Source organism: Epinephelus lanceolatus, chromosome 21 (genome assembly GCF_041903045.1).
Source record: "Epinephelus lanceolatus isolate andai-2023 chromosome 21, ASM4190304v1, whole genome shotgun sequence".
Classification (NCBI taxonomy): Eukaryota; Metazoa; Chordata; class Actinopteri; order Perciformes; family Serranidae; genus Epinephelus; species Epinephelus lanceolatus.
The window spans coordinates 16,575,034-16,595,434 of record NC_135754.1 but is presented as its reverse complement, the minus strand read 5'-3'; the positions used below and the strand labels follow the sequence as shown (position 1 = coordinate 16,595,434).

The 20,401-nt window shown below is 41.6% G+C and overlaps 2 protein-coding genes across 5 annotated transcripts; both read left to right on the top strand.

Annotated features, from left to right (window-relative positions):
* Positions 1–7,560: 7,560 nt before the first annotated feature.
* Positions 7,561–13,093, top strand: fam234a (family with sequence similarity 234 member A). 3 transcript variants are annotated; one of them, XM_033612312.2, is made up of 12 exons: positions 7,561–7,698; positions 8,390–8,691; positions 8,777–8,887; positions 8,999–9,181; positions 9,884–10,008; positions 10,172–10,304; positions 10,862–10,994; positions 11,784–11,927; positions 12,110–12,191; positions 12,297–12,449; positions 12,531–12,633; positions 12,749–13,093. In XM_033612312.2, exons 2-12 carry the CDS (start codon positions 8,421–8,423, stop codon positions 12,958–12,960), a joined length of 1,650 nt encoding a protein of 549 aa, XP_033468203.1. In that variant the 5' UTR covers positions 7,561–7,698; positions 8,390–8,420; the 3' UTR covers positions 12,961–13,093. The 3 variants fall into 3 exon arrangements, with proteins under 3 accessions (XP_033468203.1, XP_033468204.1, XP_033468205.1); XM_033612313.2 differs by having other exon boundaries at positions 7,582–7,698; positions 8,387–8,691; XM_033612314.2 differs by having other exon boundaries at positions 7,669–7,817.
* Positions 13,094–17,226: 4,133 nt separating this feature from the next.
* On the top strand, positions 17,227–20,341 carry cox6b1 (cytochrome c oxidase subunit 6B1). Of its 2 annotated transcripts, none has more exons than XM_033612039.2 (4): positions 17,227–17,385; positions 18,167–18,307; positions 18,582–18,682; positions 20,114–20,341. In XM_033612039.2, exons 2-4 carry the CDS (start codon positions 18,202–18,204, stop codon positions 20,165–20,167), a joined length of 261 nt encoding a protein of 86 aa, XP_033467930.1. In that variant the 5' UTR covers positions 17,227–17,385; positions 18,167–18,201; the 3' UTR covers positions 20,168–20,341. The 2 variants fall into 2 exon arrangements, with proteins under 2 accessions (XP_033467930.1, XP_078019824.1); XM_078163698.1 differs by having other exon boundaries at positions 17,229–17,385; positions 18,194–18,307.
* Positions 20,342–20,401: the final 60 nt, after the last annotated feature.

The window sequence follows — 20,401 nt, the reverse complement described above, 5'->3', positions numbered from 1 at the left end:
TGCGATGACAATGTGAGACCAGCTGCTTCTGGAGAAAGTTTACCACAGTGATCTCTGTTTCCTCTTTGCAAGATTAAAAATGGCTTCACCTTCAGTGGAAAGTATCTCTCAATCATCAAAACATCCAAAGACAAAAGGACCCATCTTGCCAAAATTTTGGAAGTGGGTTTATAAACGTCTGCAGATCATTTAGCTTAGGCTTACTGCCCTTTATGCCGGCTGGCATGTAGGGCAGCAGCAAAGGATCTCCACTCCTGTCTGTTCTGGGCCAGCATCTTTATGGAACCCCAGGTGTGATGCAGGACCTTCAGCTCTCCTTACACCGTCCTGCGCCAGGTGTTCTTGGGTCGGCCTCTTTTACGTTTACCATCTGGTGTCCAGTGAAGGGCAGTTCGGGTGATGTTGTCCTGCTCTCTACGGATGACATGCCCAATCCATTTCCATCGCCTTCTCATAAGGATGGTAGCCATATTTTCCTGCTTACACAGGCTGAGAAGATGCTGGTTGGATATGGTTTGGGGCCAGAATATTCTCAGTATCTTCCGTAGGCTTTTGGTGTGAAAGGCTGACAGTTTGTGGAGATCATTTTCTGTCGTTCTCCAACATTCTGAGCCGTATAGCAGGGTGGACAGGACGCAGCTCTGGGACAGTCTTAGCTTGGTGTTGGTGCTGTACTGGGCCGACATCCAGATGTTGTTAAGTCTCTGTAAGGTGTTCCTGGCCTTGCTGAGTCGGCTAGATCATTTACCAGTTCCAGTATATTTTGCTTGAGGGTGCAACATATAAAGCAAGGGCATAGGTTTTAGGTGTCAAACACTTTATTTCCCGCATTCTGGTGATTTTTAAAATACCAGTTTATGGTATAAATGATGTAAAGGAAAACACAAAATGCAGGCGGTAGGTGACAATTCAAAATTTAAAAATAAAATAGAATGTTATTGTCGCTGAGTCAGCACACATGTAGGCGTGATTTACTCCTCAGTCCCTTTTTGTGTCTGCATGTTATTCACATGAATGATAAATTCATTCGAATTTATCAATAAACCCCAGTATTTTAATGGTTAATATGTGTTTAAGCAACATTTCTGCTCATGTTCAAAACTTTGTGTACCTTCAACGCATATGCCACATATCTGTGTTCTCTGTGAAGCTAATAAAGCAGCTGCAGTCAAAACTTTTTCCAATTACAAAAAAATATCGGATACAGTAGCCTATGGACTTTAAAAAATCTACTCTATTGTGACTTTAGTCTCGTAATATTATGACTTAAATTCCGAAATCTAAGTCTATTATTTTCAAACATAGGCATGAGAAGTTAGATAAGAACAAGACCAGGTCATTGTTCCTGGACTTATATTAATTCCTTGTATACACTAAACAGTCAAAAAAATGAAGAAGGTTGTAGTTAATCTCCAACTTTTATTTGAACAATACAGTCAGAGTTATTTCATTAACAGCACAACAATTACTCACTTCAATTCAATTCAATTCAATTCAATTTTATTTGTATAGTTCAATATCACAAATTACATTTTGCCTCAGGGGGCTTTACAGCATTCAACATACTTAGACCCTCACAGCGGTTAAAACTCCCCCCAAAAAAACCTTTGACGGTAAAAAAAATTGGTAGAAACCTCAGGAAGAGAAACTGAGGAGGGTTCCCTCTTCCAGGAAGGACAGATGTGCAATAGATGTCATACAGAACAGATCAACATAACACACTTGCAGAAATCCATATGACAAAAGGAAACATAAAGAGAGACAGAGAGAAATTGAGACAGACAGAGACAGAAAAACATCAAGAAGCAAGGACAGAAAACTGCAAAGTGTCAGTTGATGGTGGTTTACCATGGTCCGCCTTGAACTTCAGACCTTTCCAGGTGTCCTCTGCTGGTGATTGATTAGTGGATAAACACCTGCACACACACACACACACACACACACATACACACACACATGCGAGACGACAGACAGACAGACTGGGGACACACAGGAACACAAGAAAGGGGAAACAAAAGGAAAAAAAATGGCGATCAGGGACAGAAAACTGCACCCTGTCAGGATTAGTTAGTACAAATTATAGTGACAACCAACATCTTTACAACAGGACTCAAGCTAGGAAGTCCAGTTGCCTACGATATAGCACTTATGATTACCATTACCTGGGTGGCTGAGAATCTTCACCGATAAGTCACCACTGAAGGAAACCAACCATCTGGCAGAGACTGAAGAGTTGAGCTGCGTAGATATACTGCTGGTGGTTGACTAGTGGATAAACACCTGCACAGGTAGGTCAGCCTCGCAAACACTCACACACACACATGCAAGACGACAGACAGACAGACTGGGGACACACAGGAACACAAGAAAGGGGAAACAAAAGGAAAAACATGGTGATCAGGGACAGAAAACACCCTGCATCCTGTCAGGATTAGTGTTAGTACAAATTATAGTGACAACCAACATCTTTACAACAATTAAGAAAAGTAGGCTGAGGTAACAGTAAAAGCACAATTAGTCTCCAAAGTTGCAGGTCAGATTGGTGAAGTGTGGTGTGTGTGTATCTTAACACAACATCCTACATGGAAGACACCGGAAGCCTGAAGTGAGCTCTGAGGCGGACTGGCACGCAGACTTCCCACCCCCTGGCAGCATTGAAGACCGGCCTGTCATCTTTACACTCTGCTGTCCAATGGGAGCCACCTAAGCTCCAGAGGAACAGGTCCACTGGACGGCGATGGCCTGCCTCCCGCAGTGACATCTTTCACCATGCAGGAGTATAAGAGCGGGACTGAGTCTTCCCCCCAGTTCCAAACACTCAGACAGCAGAGGCTCTGAAAAAATTTGCCCAAGTATCAAAATCCATGTACAATAACAGACATATGGACATTAACACATCTTTCTCCTCTTACATCTGCTCAGGGGGGTAAACATAGACAGCACAGGTGGTGCATTTGCACTGGGGCCCCCATACAGAGAGTTGGCCCTCCAGTAACGTGTTGGGCAGAGAATGGGCCCTTATGAGAGACTGTCATCTGGAAATATGCCTTTAAAAATGGTGCCATTTGCTATATATGCACTTGAAAAAGGCAAATCTTAAACCTCAAATAAACTATTAAAATCATTACATTAAATGAATGATTTATTATTTTGTTTTGAAGTTTTTGTCAACTACAGATATGAAATGATGTTTGCTCTAAAGTGTGTGTTGATGTTGTCCAATGTCATGTCTCTGTTTGATCATGTGACGAGATGATATTTGCTCAATGACGTGCACTGAGGCCCACTGTAACTAGATTACGCCACTGTGTTGATTACACAGTTTGAGAGTGTCATACAACTCTAGAAAAAAAAAATACAGTTTTGTAATAATCTGTGGGCGGCACAGTGGTGTGGCGGTTAGCACTGTCACCTCACAGCAAGAGGGTTCCAGTTCGATCCCGATTGTGAGAGCCTTTCTGTGCAGAGTTTGCATGCTCTCCTCGTGTCAGCGTGGGCTCTTTCCGGGTACTCCGGCTTCCTCCCACAGTCCAAAGACATGCAGATAGGGGATAGCTTCATTGATTACTCTAAATTGTCCGTAGGTGTGAATGTGAGTGTGAATGGTTGTCTGTCTCTTTGTGACAGCCCTGTGATAGTCTGGTGACCTGTCCAGGGTGTACCCCGCCTCTCCCCCAATGTCAGCTGGGATAGGCTCCAACCCCTTTGTTTTAATGTATTGTGTATTTTTTTTACTTGATATTGTCCCTACGTAACTTAATAGATCATAAGGTATACACAATCACCCCACACACAATTGGGCACTCAGAATTGATGAGGTTTGATTATAATGCAGCAAAGTTGTGTCCCTGAAAGAAAGAAAACCACACAGGGTATAAAATAAAGTTTAACATAAAGAGTTTACCTGTTTATTTTAACCAACTAATGTACCAAATATGAAGAGTAGTATGAGGACGAGTAGTGCAACAACTGAAACCATGCAAAAGAAATATGTTTTGTCCTATTCAAGGTTCACTCATGTTTCTGCTCTTGCTGCTCTAATCTGTTCTCCACTGTCCTTTCTGAACAACATACAGCCTCCCACATGTGCCTGTGGATATTCTCATTTATACAGGTCATAGTTATCTCAAGGCAATTGAATCAAACGCAACTGGACTTAGTTTTGTCTTAGAAGACGTTTCACCTCTTATCCAAGAGGCTTCATCAGTTCATGCTTGTCTGATGAGGCTGGAACTAGTCTGACAAACTGGTGTGGGAAAAACCCAGGTATTTAACCCCCTGAGGAGGTCCTCACAAGGCCAATGACATCATTGGCCTTGTGAGGACCCCCTGAGGAGGTCCTCACAAGGCCAATGATGTCATTGGTTCGTTAGTGCTCCAATGGTGTTTCAACGACAGTCGTTGAAACTCCTGCTCCCACATGTGAACCCACCACTTAACTTCCATTCACACTGTTGGACAGGAGACGACTCCTAGTAAACTTTGACAATGCCTTACAAAAAAACCCTTTAACAGGGGAAAAAAATGAGATCAACCCAAAAAGCCCTGCTGTTGTCACTTTGCAGTGTTTGTGGTTTAACTTTAAAGACAGTCAAAATACATCTGCAGTTCGCTGTCATTGTTATTTGTATAGTTATGTCCTATTTGTTTGTAATATTTAGGATTATTTTGTTTACTTAATTAATATTCCTATTATTACCATTCAACTGGTCATCAGTTACTTGAATACACTGTCATCTATCAATGTGATTCCTGACAACTGTCAAACAGCTGTCAGTGAGTTGTCAAGCTGTCATGTGTTTGTGGCTCAGTCGACATGATGGACTACTTGAATGAAGGCATCAGGGAAACCATAAGCTGTCATAACAGCCCAGAGATAATCTCTGGAAATGTAATCAAGGACTTTCTTTTGATCCAGCCCAATAATAAAGAATCCTTTGTCTGGTTTGTACACAGTTTCTCTTAGGATGCTCAAGTTATCCCACATTAATCTTCCTTTAATTTAATTTAAGATATTACACGTTTCCCTTTTTGCCACAGTTTACTAACATCTTCAACATCATTGTTCGTATTCAGTCTCAGTTCTTGAGTACATAAAATGTCAAAGTCAGTATTGAGTAGATATTCATTTTGTCCTTTCTTAATGACATTGACTGAATACCACAAGCATTCCAGGTGGCAACTTTAAGAAAACCCATGGTAAGAGTTGATGTCAGTCCTAAGGTGTTGGCTTGTCATCAAGCCGTTTCTCCTTTTTATGGGAGGTAAACTGAGCTGGCCTTTTCTTTCTGCCTAACTCAGTCAGGACCTCACTCTCTGACTCATTACTGCTTGGAGCAGGAAACTCAGGTGTGGGGGAGAAGGAGCTACTTTCAGACGAAGCAGACTCTGCCTCAGGAGGAGAAGGGAGGGGGGTGCTGCTGGCTCGCTGGCCAGCTGTCAAAATCTCACTACTGAACTCAGAGCTGGGGCTCTCGCTGGCACTTTCATATCTTTGTTCGTCATTTTCATCAACACTCTCTACATCACCGTCATCACTCTCTTCTTCACTGTCAATAACTAAACTGCCCTCACCTGACAGAGAGGAGATGTTGTCAGGAGGGGCTGGTGGTGGAGAGGAGATGTTTTCCAACTGTTGCCATCAAACTGTAACTCCTCCCCCTTCTGTAGGGAGTAGAGCTGAAACTAAGGACACTGACAGCAATATTCACCTACATTAGGTGCATTATTACTTCATATGATGCACATTACTACGTTTCAACATCATGTGCAATATTATTCTTCAGTATCATGTTCACTGGTCAATGTAGTGCAGTATCATTTTCTCAGTCATGTGCAATACTACTTCTCATTGTTATATCATGTTCAATATAACACTGATTATCAGGAGCAGTCTGCTTTTCCCCCACCATTTTAGTTCGTTTTTAGTAACTCCTGTTCTTATCGTTCTCCTATTGTTACTCTATTAGACACTGGTTTTGCTTTTTCTCCTTGAAAGCACTTCTTATTGTGTGTATTTGTATATTTTGCCAGATATTTAATCCTCTATTGTTCTAAAACTGGGCCCAGTGAGTGACCCTGACCCGGGGAACCCACTGGTTGTCTGGTTGGTACTGGTTGGGAATCATTAAAATTGTGGTTACTGAACTAAGTGTTACTGTAATTTGAAGTATTCTCTGGCAAAGTCCTATTGAATTGAATTGAATATATAGTATGTCCAATGCAGTATGCCAAAAATACCAGGATGTTCTACAACATCCGGTCCGATTTTGCAGTATGCAAGCCAGCATGCTTTTCTGGCTATTCTGACCCACAATCCTCTGCACAGCGGAGGACATGACATGTCGACTGAGCCGGAAACAGATGATAGCTGTCAGATGCCCTAATGATGGATGACAGCACATTCAAGTAACTGATGACCAGTTGAATAGTAATAATAGGAATATTAATTGTTTAAGTAAACAAAATAATAATAAATATCACAACCAACAACGGGACATAACTATGAAAACAACATCGACAGAGAACTGCAGATGTAATTTCACTATTGCAAATATATTACCATAAAACTTCAATTAGTAGCCCGAGCTATTATTTGCTTTAATCACTGAAATCAACAGGCCTATGTTTGGGACAGTCGTCTATATGGGACAGGGCTTTAATTCCTTTCACACAAAACTGCTAAATGTGTTTATTGAAAAAATGATGCTTCAGATAACATATCAATTATGAGTCTTTCATATGATCTAGCGCCAACAGAGAGCGCATCAGAGAGCTACAGCATCAAGGATTACAGCACCTGGCATATTGACACAACATCCTGTTAAAAAAAATACTCACAACTTGGATTACTTTTTATGAAAAAAAAAAAAAAAAAAAGGTAGCCAGCAACCCGCTTTTATTCATCCGGAGAACTACTAGACCAGGCCTCTAATTGAGACAGGCTTTCATTTGTCAAAATGTGTAGCCACACTGGGATAGTAAAAGGGACTGGACGTGAAATTGGGACTAGGCTTTTAATATTTTTTAATTAAGTTTTACGGTATGTTGGCATCTACAATCTGTGCAATTATAACTCTTTAATTACACTACAGACATTGCAAAGTAACAACAGCAGAGCTCCGGGTTGATCTCTGATTCTACTTGGCAAGTGGCGTTTGTTTATCTCCATGGTAACGGATATAAAAGCAAGAGGGTCAAAGTTCAGGGCGTAAAGTTATGAGACTGTAGTATGTCCCGATTGTACAGTATGTACTTTTTAAGGGCGGAAGCAGTACCTGTGCTGTGCTGTATACGTCACGTTTGGGACCAAGCGAATTAACCAATCAGAGCAGCTTGAATGTAAGGACACAGCCAACCTGTGCCCTGATCTCAGCCTGTCAGGCAGCACATTCTCTCAGGCTGTCGTCCCTGAGTACATGTTATAATTAGGTTTAAGTTAAAGAAGAGTGCTGTTAAGCTGATTTTCGTAGCTGGGGATATTGACATCGTTTTTGGCGTCGAAAGCTTAAACGTTAGCAGAGAAAATGGTGACCTGAGAGACAAACTCAGGGAAATAAAAGCTCCGATCGCAGTGGGCTTGCCTATGATTTGTTTACGCAGCTGGGGTTGATAGGCAGGGCTGTTGGTGTGTCAGGCCCACTACTACCTGCAGTTCGCCACACCAGTGACCACCAGAGGCGACAGGGGAACGTGGAAGTAAGAAAAAAATCTTTTGAGTCAGTGTCAATTCGTCATTTAACGTCAACTGTCGGGACTTTGGTAGCAACGTTAGCGCGTATGCCTGTGTGTGTGGGGCCTGGCCTTTGTTCAACAAGGTAGCAAACTAACCAGACAACCGTTGAACTTTACGAACCACAGCTAGCTAACGTTGGTAGCTACTCGACATTGAGCTACTCGGTCGTTTTGGGCTACTTAGCTAACATCTTAGCTAACAGCTTCTCTGTTTTTTTTAATATTTTTTCTACAGTGAATGAGCTAGCTGACTTTAACACACACATTCACGAGCATAAGCCCGAGGCTATAAAGCAAATGACAGAGTGTGCTAGCCTGGCTCATGATGATTGGTCATTATGAGTTTGTTGTTTTGGTGTTGAGAAATCTCTGGAGTCACAGCTGGCACGTCTGAATAGGCTCAGATCCACAAAGGTTGATGCAGCAGAAATAGCTGGACTGACAGACACTGCTGCCTTCAGTATTTTTTCATGTGCTATATCTGTGAATGCCAGCAGAGTTTTGTCTGTTATTGTAGCTGGATGCTTTGTCACATGCAGGTTTGTGGTTTGCTCTGGGACAGATACAGCAGCAGGCTCTGACTGTGCCATGATAGAAGTGTTTGTTTAAGAGAAGCATTATCTTTTACTGTAAACTCCTTTTTCCTGTGGAGTAGGTCCGTGGGCCGGTGATGCATTGAAGCAACAATGGAGACCACCGGCAGTGCCACTGAAGGCGACCCTCTGAAGAGGGGAGAGGATGGGTCTGAGACAGGACCAGCACCGTCAGCAACAGAGCTGAAGAAGAAGAGTTGTAAGGAAGTCTTGGGTTTTGCCAAACTGACCCACTGGCGAACCGCAGTCTTCTTCTTCTCCTTGTTCCTGTGCCTCACCATAGTGTTTGCCTTCTCTTTCATCATCCCCTGCCCTGTCAGACCACAGTATCTTGTTACCTGGAACAGGACTTTCTCCCAAGCAGGTGTGTATAATTGTGTGCTTTTCACTGCTTTAAAGTGTGTTATTGTTTGCGGGACTTATCACTAATCTCTCCTCCTCGGCCACAGCAACCTACAACTTTTTAGCCATTGAAGAAGCAAGCAAAGACAAGGTGATGGATGTCCTGTTTGTCCTCAAAGACTCAGAAGGCAGCCAGAACAATACATGTGCTAATGCAGGTATAAAGTGTTGTTTATTTTTAATTTATTCATGAATGACAAGGAAACAAGAGTTGCTTTCTATATTACATTTGGTTTGTGTAATTCAGACTCACTCTGTTTTTTTTCCAGGTCTGCCTTCGCCATGTGTGTTTTTGTTTGCAGTGGATGGGACACATGGAGAGACCCTGTGGGAGTGTCCGCTGGCTCCCGAGTTCCACTGGGCCCAGTGTGGTCTGGACGAAAAATCAGGCAGAAAGTGGGACTGTCTGCTGTCCCATTCTGACCAACTCACAGCCATTGACAAATACACTGGTTAGTGACTCATTAATCTGTCTCTGTATTACGTGTACTATAAATTATGTCACAGTTTCATAAAGTATACTGTTGCACAGCTAGCACTTTTCAAATTGTTCTAATGTTATGTGACCTTATCGATATCAATGACATTATTGAGTCTGGGTATTTGTCCTGATTTTCATCACTGCCCTAATTGATCTTTAGCTTTTTCTGTGTTGAAAAAGTAGGTTTACAATTTAACCATTTTCTTAGTTAGAGAAAAGCAGTGGCATTCGTGCTTAGAGAACCAAATACATGGCGTTCCTGGAATTTCTGCCTTTGTTGCGGAGAGAGTTTTTTCAGCGTAGTGCTGGTGTTTTCACCCTTAATTGAAATGATCATAGTACAGACATGAGGAGCTGCACTGTTGTCATCTGTCTTTGTAAAAATGAAGCCATGCTTTGGACTGTGTTTCTTCATCGCTGCCATGACTCGTTCTACGGGTTTGGCGTCAGTGTTTTTCAATGCACAACTGTCAGAAAAACATTTCGGAATAGATACAAGGAATCGATAAGCTTGTAGGCATACAACTCTGATGGATCGGACTATTTGGAAGTGGTTCTCAGTTTTCATCTCTATGTGTTCTTGTAACAATTGTTGTATATGTATTGCTCTGAAGATAAACAATGAGCGTGGGCCGTGAGTTAGGTTTTTTGAGTGCCCTGTTCCTGTGTGCAGGTAACATCAGGTGGCAGCAGCCTCAGCCTACTGGCCTGCGTAGCACTGTGCCTGTTCTTAGTGTCCCAGATCTGGATAAGGACAAGGTCGACGATGTGGCTCTGGTGGCATCAGACAGCACGCAGGTAAACAAAAGTGATGTCATTGCTTTGTATTTTAGTGTGTAAGGACTGAGTCAAATATAACAGGGATCAAATATGCAAGTAATAAGCACTGTTAGTGAAATCATCTGATAATGTTGCAGCAAAATAAGAGTCACCCGGTTTTAATGTCTCGTCATATCTGCAGACTCATCTGGTATTCCTGTCAGGAAACACGGGTGTTCAGATTGGTTCTACGGTGGTTCTCGACTCCACAGAGACAACCAATCATCTTCTCCATTGCACTACAGAAGGTTCTCACTATGTACTACTACAAAAAGGTTTGCATCTCGAATCTGCTCCGACGATCTCAGCATGTTAGAGCCCATCTGCAGTCAGACCAGCTAAATCTAATGGAGCAGTGCTGCACTGTATTTATATAAGTTATATACTATTCCATTTCCTACTATTCCAAACCTATCAAGAAGTTAAGCCTTATTGCATGTCTGGAAACCAGTGGGATTAGACTTAAAACTGTCCTCAGGGTGTGTACTATTATTGCCAGGAAATGGGTAAAAATAGCAGAATGTCAGTCTTGTGGTGTAGCTTAGTATTCTGTAGAAGGAGTTCCAAGTAATTCATTTATTTTTGTTCGTCTCGGAGTATCTGACAGTGTGTTTCGACACCTCATTTTCATATTTATTATTTATCTGTTTTATTTTAATTATTTATTTATTATTTTTCAAGAAGCACTGATTTATTATGACAGCTTTGGTTTTGGTTTTCTGGTGTTGCTACTGAGATGCGGTAAATTTGACTTCAAGTTGTGATACAACTGTTGTAAATGCCTAGCTGTACACTTGATGGCAGTAGTGAGTAATTTTGTGCTCATTCACAGACACTGGCCTGTATGGACTGGCACTGTGGAGGATCGCTGCCAAGGCTAAAGCAGGGATGGAGGCCACCCTCAAGAAAGATAAGCATTGGGAGAAGAATGCCAGTGCAACATCTGGCCTTGTACCTATCTACGAGTAAGAAGCAGTCTTAACTTGTGCCTTAAAATAAGAGAAGACTTCACCCCCAAAATGTCCACTTGTGTGTCAGTTACTCAACCTGTGTCATGTTGAATTAGTGAAGAATACTTTGTTCTTTTTGCATGCCTCCACGATAAATAAGGAATCCAAAAATGGAGAAAATGCTTGATGAATTGGCAACTGTGCTTAACAACAGCAAACAAACTCTTACACAACTCCTGCAGTATAATCCAAGTCTCATTTACCAAGTCATATGCTCAGTGCTTTCCAAACACACAGCCTTTTCCAACCGGGTGAAGCGAAACATACCCGAGCTCTCTTTCAACCCAGACTCCATTGACAAAAACAGTCATTTTTCCTTGCTAAATATGGAAGCTCCTGGTCAACCACTGCCTTGATCTGTAGTTTGTGTTATTGTGTGACTTTGCTGAATCCAATCTAACCCTTTAAAACACCAAAGTGACACAATAACACAAACAAACTACCTGATCAAGGCAGTGGTACACAGCAGCTCCAGTGTTTGGTGATGTTAAATTAAATGGACTGCACTTGAATAATGTTTTTCTAGTCTTCTGACCGCTCAAAGCACTTTAACTTTTACTACATGTCACATTCACCCATTCACACACACAGTTACACACTGGTGGCCGAGGCTATCATAAAAATTCAACCTAACACAGGATGAGAAATTGATAAAGAAATGTTAGTTTGGGGCTTAAGTATTCCTTAAATGGCTTGTCAATGTTGTGGCCAGACTTTATGCTAACATTTATTTCTGTTTTGTAGATCTGACTCAGTGAAACAAGTGCTAAGAACAGGAGAAACAGATGAGACACCCAACCTGCTGCTTGTGACTGGGAAGGGGGTGGTATTAGTCGATGGAAAAAATCGTCAGCCATTGTGGCGATTCAATACCAGTTCAGTCCTCAGGTGACCTCCTGGTTTATTTAAATATGCACATTTTGGCTGGGAATCAAATTGTGTTATGACGGCCAGATGGCCTAACCCTATAAAACTCCTATAGATACTTCCTGGTCATTTTTGATTTGGGAGAGTACTTTAAATCTCAAATTAAACCACTCAACCTCTCCTCTGTGTTTACATTCATTCAGTGAGCCCTCCTTTGGGCACTTTGACAAAGACGGAGTACTTGATGTTGTGGTTGAGGACGATATTGGCAACTACTCAAAGAGGGTGAGACCACTGTGATACCTACGTTTCATTTTCTGTTACCAGCTTCTCTCATATGATCGATTTGGATCATACATCGACTGTACCGCTGTCTGTCTTTGAATGTAGATAATAATTCTGGATGGGAAGTCTGGTGGTATGCTGTGGGAAGTCAGCCTTTTGAACAGTCCCAACTCTCCCAGACCTGCATCAATACACACCACCAACTCCTTCTCGGTCTTTGTGTTTTGGGGCACGATGGCCTTGGACGCCAACTCATCTGTAAGTGCACTGCCTTTCATTGAAGATGCATCACAAGAGATGTATTAAAAAATGTTACCTGATTTTAACATCTCCTTCCAGGTGCCATTAGTGAGTGACCGACATTCTTACTTGCTCCACCCTCTTTACTCTAAAGTCCTCCTTGAGTCGCCCAGTTCCCTGGACCACATTGTAACATTTAGAGGTGCTTTTGCTCAAAATTATATAATCAGTTAAATACAACATGTGCATCAGTAGTTGGAGGGCTGGGGAATCATGGGTCGGCTCTATGTGTGACTGTGTTTGTGTTCTTATCTTAGCCACGCTGTTGGAGCGTGGACGCCATGCTGCCTACATCCTGCTGACAGGTCCTGAGAGGGAGGGAGCCGAAGGCAATGTGGTCCTCAGCAAGCGAAAGCTGAAACAGGACGTCCCTGACAGCAAAGTGCTCCGTATTGGCACCGGCGGAAGTCCAGAGACCAATGACGACATCAAAGAGGCCTTCAATCGTCTCCGCTTCAGCGATTGGTGAAAGGACCAACTTCAAAATGTAGAGTATATCCTCAGTGTTCAAACCGTTTTTGGCACAGCTAACTGTATTGTGACTTAAAAACCAAAGTGTGTACACTCTATGACTTTCCAACTGCTGACAACCAAAAAAAAAATATCCTGTGTGTTTAGAGACTTGGGTTGACTTGACTTGACAGGGCTCTTCCATTAATCCCGACGGGACAAACTGGGCATTATCAGTTTTCAGCCTTGACTGCATATCTTGAGCTTGATATTCCCCAGTGTCCAAGAGCTCCTGTTCCCTGACAATCGCACAACGGTTCTGCTCTTCTCCTGCTGATAAATCCACCAAGAGGATCTGCCTTGCTGTACTGTTCCTAGCACTTTCATGAATCAATGCAGTGCTCTTTTTTTAATTGCAGAGGCTGGATTATTATTTGAATCTATGCATCTTTATGTCGCACTGGCCTTTAAAAGTAGCAGACACACGCCAACCATCACAGGTGGTGGTGCCTGTGTATTTGACATTAGAGTAGCCTGAAGGGAATGGCTGCACCATGATAGATAGGGCTGCTCTTTTGGTACCTTTTCTAAAACATGTATAGTAAAACAGACAGATATACAATGAAACTTGAAATACAACAGAAACCCCACCAACCTTAAGGTATACAATACGTGGTTACTTTTTTTTTTTTTTTCCCCCAACGTATTGTTTGTGAAAGTAGTCAGGTAGTTTTATAGTAAGTGGTACTGTTGTCAATAATCAAGATGTATATCAATCCGAGGTGCTGTAACTAGTGATTCTTTTTTTAATTTTTTGAAAGAAAATTAATCACCGACTATTTTGATAACGGATTAATCGTTTCAGTCATTTTTCAAGCAAAAGTGACAAATATTTGTTCTAGCTTCTTAAATGTGATACTTTGCTACTTTTTATTGTTATTTATGATAGTAAATACAGAGTTGTTGGGTTTTGGACTGTTGGTTGGACAAAGGAAGCAATTTAAAGAGATCACTTTGGGTTCTGGGAAATTGTGATGAGCATTTTTCACGATTTCATGACATTTTATAGACTAAACGATTAGTCGTGAAAATAATCGGCGGATTAATCTATAATAATAATAACACAATCGTTAGCTGCAGCCCAATCTTTAATGCACACTGACTAAACTTTTGAGCCACTCAGTGCTAAGTCTCAAAGGCTCTCCATAGTATTGAGTTACTGCTGTGGGTTTACAGCTTAATATAAAGCTGTTTTTTCCCCCTCAATGATTTATATGAGTAAATAAGTGAAAATGAGGTTCTTGTTCTTGCTGTATATTTACATATTGAACCTGTGGGGCGGGCCTTTGTCAGCTGGTTTTTATTTTCTGACTTAATATGTTTGTTTTGAGCAATATTAAACACTTTTAAAATAACTGCTTTTGTTTCATCTCAAAGATGTCTTCTTTTAGATTTTCTTTATTTTTTTTGTTGAACAGTCAGATTTCTATTCAATCAAAGAACAAATATGCGAAGGGAGTTTACCCAGTATGGCTTTATAAATGAACAAATACCAGTGACTGAGCCTACGAAAGGCCAAAGATGGCCAACCAGCCCTGGAATAAAGCGTGCAGTGATGAGTGGGGGTTTTACAATTTGTAACACATCTCAGTGCACTATGATATGCCGTATCTAACATAAGCAAACAATGTGCAGATGCATTCATGTACAACATAGAACCAGTAAAAATGTAGCAGCAACCAGTGTTTTTCTGGCCTCAAAGGGGAAACAGGACTTGTTTCTGAAATAAAACCCCCTAAGTGACTTCCCCCTGTATCAATAGTGGGAGAACGTAGGCTGACTTGCGTGTTTTTGGGATCACCTTAGAGCTTAGAGAGAGGTTGAAAATATAGGTCAGGGTTTGAGTGATGAAAGAAAGGTTCAAGGTTGTCTGGACCAGCAGGTTACTGCTGTGAAAGCAGAAAACACCTGCCCTGTGTTCCAATACCCATACTACCATACTATTTAGTACGCCAGAAAAAGAATTAGTGTGTCCCAATACATAGTATGTCAGATGCAGTATGCCAAAAGTACCAGGATGTTCTACTACATCCGGCCATATTTTGCAGTATGCATGTCAGCATGCTTCTTTGGCCATTCTGACCCACAATCCTTTGCACAGCGGAAGTTACGTCACAGTTACTGAGCTGTGTGTACAACTAACGCCCACACTTCCTTTCATACATGGTTTATTTAATTTGAGATACTAATACGCTACATATTAGGACTGCAATGATCTGATTATATACTGTCACATATCATACAGTTTTGCAAGAACACAGATACAACATTCAACTGTATTGTGATTATAGTATAATCAATGTTAGGGTTCAACTATGACTACAATATAGAAGATTCTAGCAGTATAGGCAGTGGTGTAAGTGTGGTATAAATAATGAATGAATATGACTAAATATGAATATACTATGGGCCAGGTATGAGCAGTATAGACTAGTAAATATATGAATAGTAAAAGTCAAATACATATTAAGTAATGTAAGAATGTGCAAGTATGTTACACTACAAATAAAAGTAATGTGACTGTAAGGCTGCTTCATGTGCAGACAGAATATAGTGCCAGCAGCTGCATAGCTGTAAATATATTTAACATCAAACATCTGCCAGCAACAGAGAGCTATGTGTGAAGGGGGTAAATAAGCCTACTGGTGACTAGTTCAATAGACAGGTCACTAATAATAGGCTTGGGACTGTTTACGTGAACACGTCAGTTTATTAGAAACAACAACATACATTACGACATAACAGCAACAGAGCTCTCTGGCACCTCCAACGGTATGCACAGCTCTGGCGAGCTTGACGAGAGGAGATTTGCTGCATCTCCGAAGTACAACAACACAAAATATTCAAATGTGGCGCTACGGACGGCGGCGGAAGTGAGCAAGAGGGTCGGAGTTCAGGGAGCGATGTGATGGCGAATGTAGTGTGTCCCAATAGTATGCATACTGCATGCATACTGCATACTACACTACATACTTTTTAAGGGCAGCTGCAGTACATACTAAAAGTATATAGTAGAAGTATGCGATTTGGAACGCAGGGCTGGGGTATCTTTGTAAATGGAGCAATTGAAGATGATGGCGAAATTGACAAATTGAAAGCAATAAAATTATTTTAGTCTGCTCCTTTTATCTACATACAATTTATGATGAGTATACTGTTGATTTAATGAGCGACATCAGATCAGGGTCATTTCTTTTGCCTGAATCCACCACCTGCGGACTGGTGAGCAAGGATGAAGAATGGTGTCATAAACATGACAAAACAAAAGTTATGAATAAATCTAATATTCAAACCCTTTATAACGCCAGTTTACCACATAATATTCTAATTAAAAACATTTTTTCATCTAAAACAGTCCATTATTTATCAAACCGCTGCTGCCCTCTGGCGTCCTAATGTCCACATTGCTAAATGCACAGCAGTGGAGCAGCGTGGAGCAGCCATGCGCAATAACGCACATGCATAGCCGCCCGGCTGGCTCGCAGTCCATGGACGTATTGAAGTCAGTCACGTATCGCACGGGCTGTACAGTCCAGCTTCTTCACCATGACGCACAACTGCTGACAGGCTCATGTTCTCCTGGAATAATTTGGGGAACGTAAAGTCGCTCCTTGTATGGAAGCAACCGGATCTTGAAACGTTTAGCCCATCATACCTAACATTTTTTTGGGAAAAGGCGCACTAGCAGCTGGCTGTAGGAGTATGAGCACGCTGGAGGTCTGATGGGGGATTTTCGGTGAAGTTGGATGAAACTGCGCCCCATCATTCCTCTTTATAACCGAGCAGCCGCACTGATAAGGACTGTTCCGCTGTAACATGTGACATGACCCATAAACAGTATCATTGCTGCCCCCATGTAACCTGGCAGCTGTAATTCCTGGACAGTCTCCCGGCATATGCCAGCCGCTCACCTTATTCCTCCAGCTGCATAAAGCTATGTAAATATATCAGTGTTTTTTAAAAGCGCCTCTGCCTTATCTATTACAATACCACCTGAGACAGTACAAACATCTATTAATGATTAACACAATACTGACTGTCAGACACTTCCGCATGGAGAAGTAAACTTCGCAGCGGTGTTACAAACATGGCATTAAACAGTGAAATAAAACACCTCGCTGCCCCTGTGGTGTCTCAGTTCACATCAGCTGCCCCTCATTCACCTGCACATCACTGAGAACACACGCGTATTGATAGTCTGGGCCGTATTTGCCTGTCATTTCAATGTGACCTGTGTCCGCCATACCGTTATGATAGGACTGCACGCATGCATTATCTTTGGAGCGCGCGCGCGCGCGGTGCACACTGCTTATCGGAGGAACGAGACACTTTCGCCGTCCGGTATAAAAGTCACGTCGAGCTCGAGCGAGGAACTGCTACGAAGGTAATGTCTACCTGCATGCCTTTCATTTTTAATAAAAATACATTACTAGCCTGTTCTTATCAGCATCTTCTGAGACACATATCACATGAATTGTACAGGCGACGGATTTTTTGAGAGAATAGTCACCAAAATGTGCTCAGATATCTCGTCTGAAAATGTTAACTTTCATTGCACTCGGGCTTATATGTGTTTTAATCCATTATCATGTTTATTATTATTATTTTATGTTTTCCATTTAAAAGCAATTAATCAGCCTGGAAACATTAAATAAGGTAAATACTTGCTTGTATGAAACGGAAACAGAAACCGGGTCATGTTAGGAGGAAATGAATTCAAACGCACCAGGAGCAAGGCTAATAATAAGCTGTCAATGTCATTTGAGGCGTAGGCCTGTTTTTTCGTACACTCTTTGGTTGTTTTGCAATTTGGGGGAAGTTTTCTAATATTAGACGCTTGTTTGTCCGCGTGTATAATGTTGTGTGATACTGTAGAGTTGCTGTATGAGAAGAGTATTTGATGAAAACGCCGCATTTCTAGAACCATCCTTGAGGAGCCGCATGCAGCACCCTTAAATCTCCCCAAAATAATCTGCTGAGCCTGTAGGCTGTGCGCCTGTGTTCAGCTGTACAGCCTCGACACAGTCAGTCCACACACTGCACAGTGTTCACTCACCTAGGCTACAGCCATAGGTGCATACATGTTGCTCTGTCTCTGTGTGACGCATACATGTTGTCAATGAGCTTTATGCATAGTAACCAAATGGCAGTATTTCATCTTACAGTATCCATTAGTGACATTTTCGTGACAGAGGTGAAAATGGCTGATGACATTCAGACCAAACTTCAGAATTACCGCACTGCTCCCTTCGATGCCAGATTTCCCAACTCGAACCAGACCAGGAACTGCTGGTCCAACTACCTGGGTAAGACTGCATGTCAAGGTCAAAGAGGTCAACTGAGAAAAGAAAAATCACAAATTGTTTTATTATACCTTTAATTAATGATGTTCTAAATTGTTAAATCAGGTCAAACATGACATTCTCAAAACTTGATACAGCTAAGGTCTTTAGATGTGTTGACCTCTGATCTCTGAGCTGGAGGTAATTCAACCTTAGATCATCTCGAGGGAAACTGATGTGACCCTGGATCAAAGCCAAGGTCTTTTTTTAATATCCATTGTTGTTTCTCTATTAATAGACTATCACCGCTGCCAAAAAGCTCTGGATGCTAAAGGAGTAGACAACGCCCCCTGTGACTGGTACAAGAGGGTCTACAAATCACTCTGTCCCTTATCCTGGGTAAATATTTATTTTTAACATTGATTTTTTTCCCAAAGACATGCTTGTTGAGTAGTAATGGCAGAATACTTTGTACTATCCCACATGTGGGCTGAGTTTATTCAGTAGGGGTCAAACAACTTTATCGTTCCTCACATTCCTTTGAGTCTGCTCGGCCCTGAGAATCAAAACATTAAGAGTATATGTCCAAAATTAGAGAATGACCCTTTAAATAAATCTCAGCTTAATACAAATTCAAGATGGTCCAGCCTATTTTGAGTTACCTTTTAAGGCAAATCCTAAGAATAAGGTATTCCACATTTTTTGAAACATCAATGGTTGGACAGCAGATATGATTACCGCTGTACCACCAAACTGACAATTTGAATTCTTGGAACATTTTAGGATACTGCTTGTGTTACTTCTTACGGTGCACAGGGACTTTAAAGGGTCAGTTCACCTTAGAATCAAAAACCAGTATTTTTCCTCTTACCTGTAGTGCTGTTTATCAATCCAGATAGTTTTGGTGGGAGTTGCAGAGTGTTGGAGATATCGGCTGTAGAGATGTCTGTCTTCTCTTGAAAATAATGGAACTAGATGGCACTCGGCTTGTGGTGCTCAAAGTGCCAATTTTTTTTCTTCTTTTTAAATCTCAACAGCAATGTCTCTTTCTAGAAATCATGACTTGGTTACTCAAGATAATCCACAGACCTTGTTGTGAGCAGTTTCATGTAGGAACTATTTTCTTTCTACCTAACTACGACCACCAACCATATCACTGCGCAGAAGAAAGTGTGCACCATCTACTCATGGATGAGAGGCTCATGCCATGTCCTCCTCAGCTGAGCTGTAACATTAGCCATCTTAGTGGTGTAAGGTGAGCTAGCAGTACATGCATGCTTCCTTCCGTGCAGTGATACTGTTGATGGATGTAGTTCAGTAGAAAGAAAATAGTTCCTGTGTGAAATTGCTCACAAGGTCTGTGGATTATTTTGAATAACTGGGTAATGAGACGTTGCTGTTGAGTTTTTCAAATGTATTTTTTGGCGCTTTGAGTACCACAAGCCAAGTGCCGTCCAGTTCCATTATATTAAAGAAGGCAAACATCTCTACGGCTGATATCTACAACACCCAGCAACTCTGATTTCCTCTGGTACATGGGGTCTTAACATGTAAATCAATGCTGAATCACATTGGGAAGAAAAATGTTGGTGCGTTCCTCTCGATGAGCTGAAACCGTCATGTCTGTTGTACTTTTAGGTTGCACCCCAGTCAGTGATGTCACAACAGGTGTTTTGCCTTTCACACTCACTGACAGAGAAACAAAAATATGGATATGACGGCTGACTCATTTTCTCACGAACCCAACCAAAAGGCTTCTGTCATTTTCTAAACGTGTGAATTCAAAAAATGACTCAAAATAAGTTTATTTCTGAAAATGTGTCCCCTTAGGTCCAGAAATGGGATGACCAGAGAGAAGAGGGAACCTTTCCGGGAAAAATCTAAGACTGCCATCTGCAAAGCTGTCGGTCTGCAACGATGTAACCTTAACAGCTAAATGTTTGTAGACGTGGTGGGAGAGCTCGTGGCTCTGCCCTTTAACTGAATAATCATTCCTTATAAATACAGTGAAATGTACAGCAGAATCTGCATTAAAGTATCTCAGGATATATTTATGTAGCCCAGCTGTCGCCTGTTTTTTTTCTATAACTGTGAGCATAAATACTTAGATGTATGGTT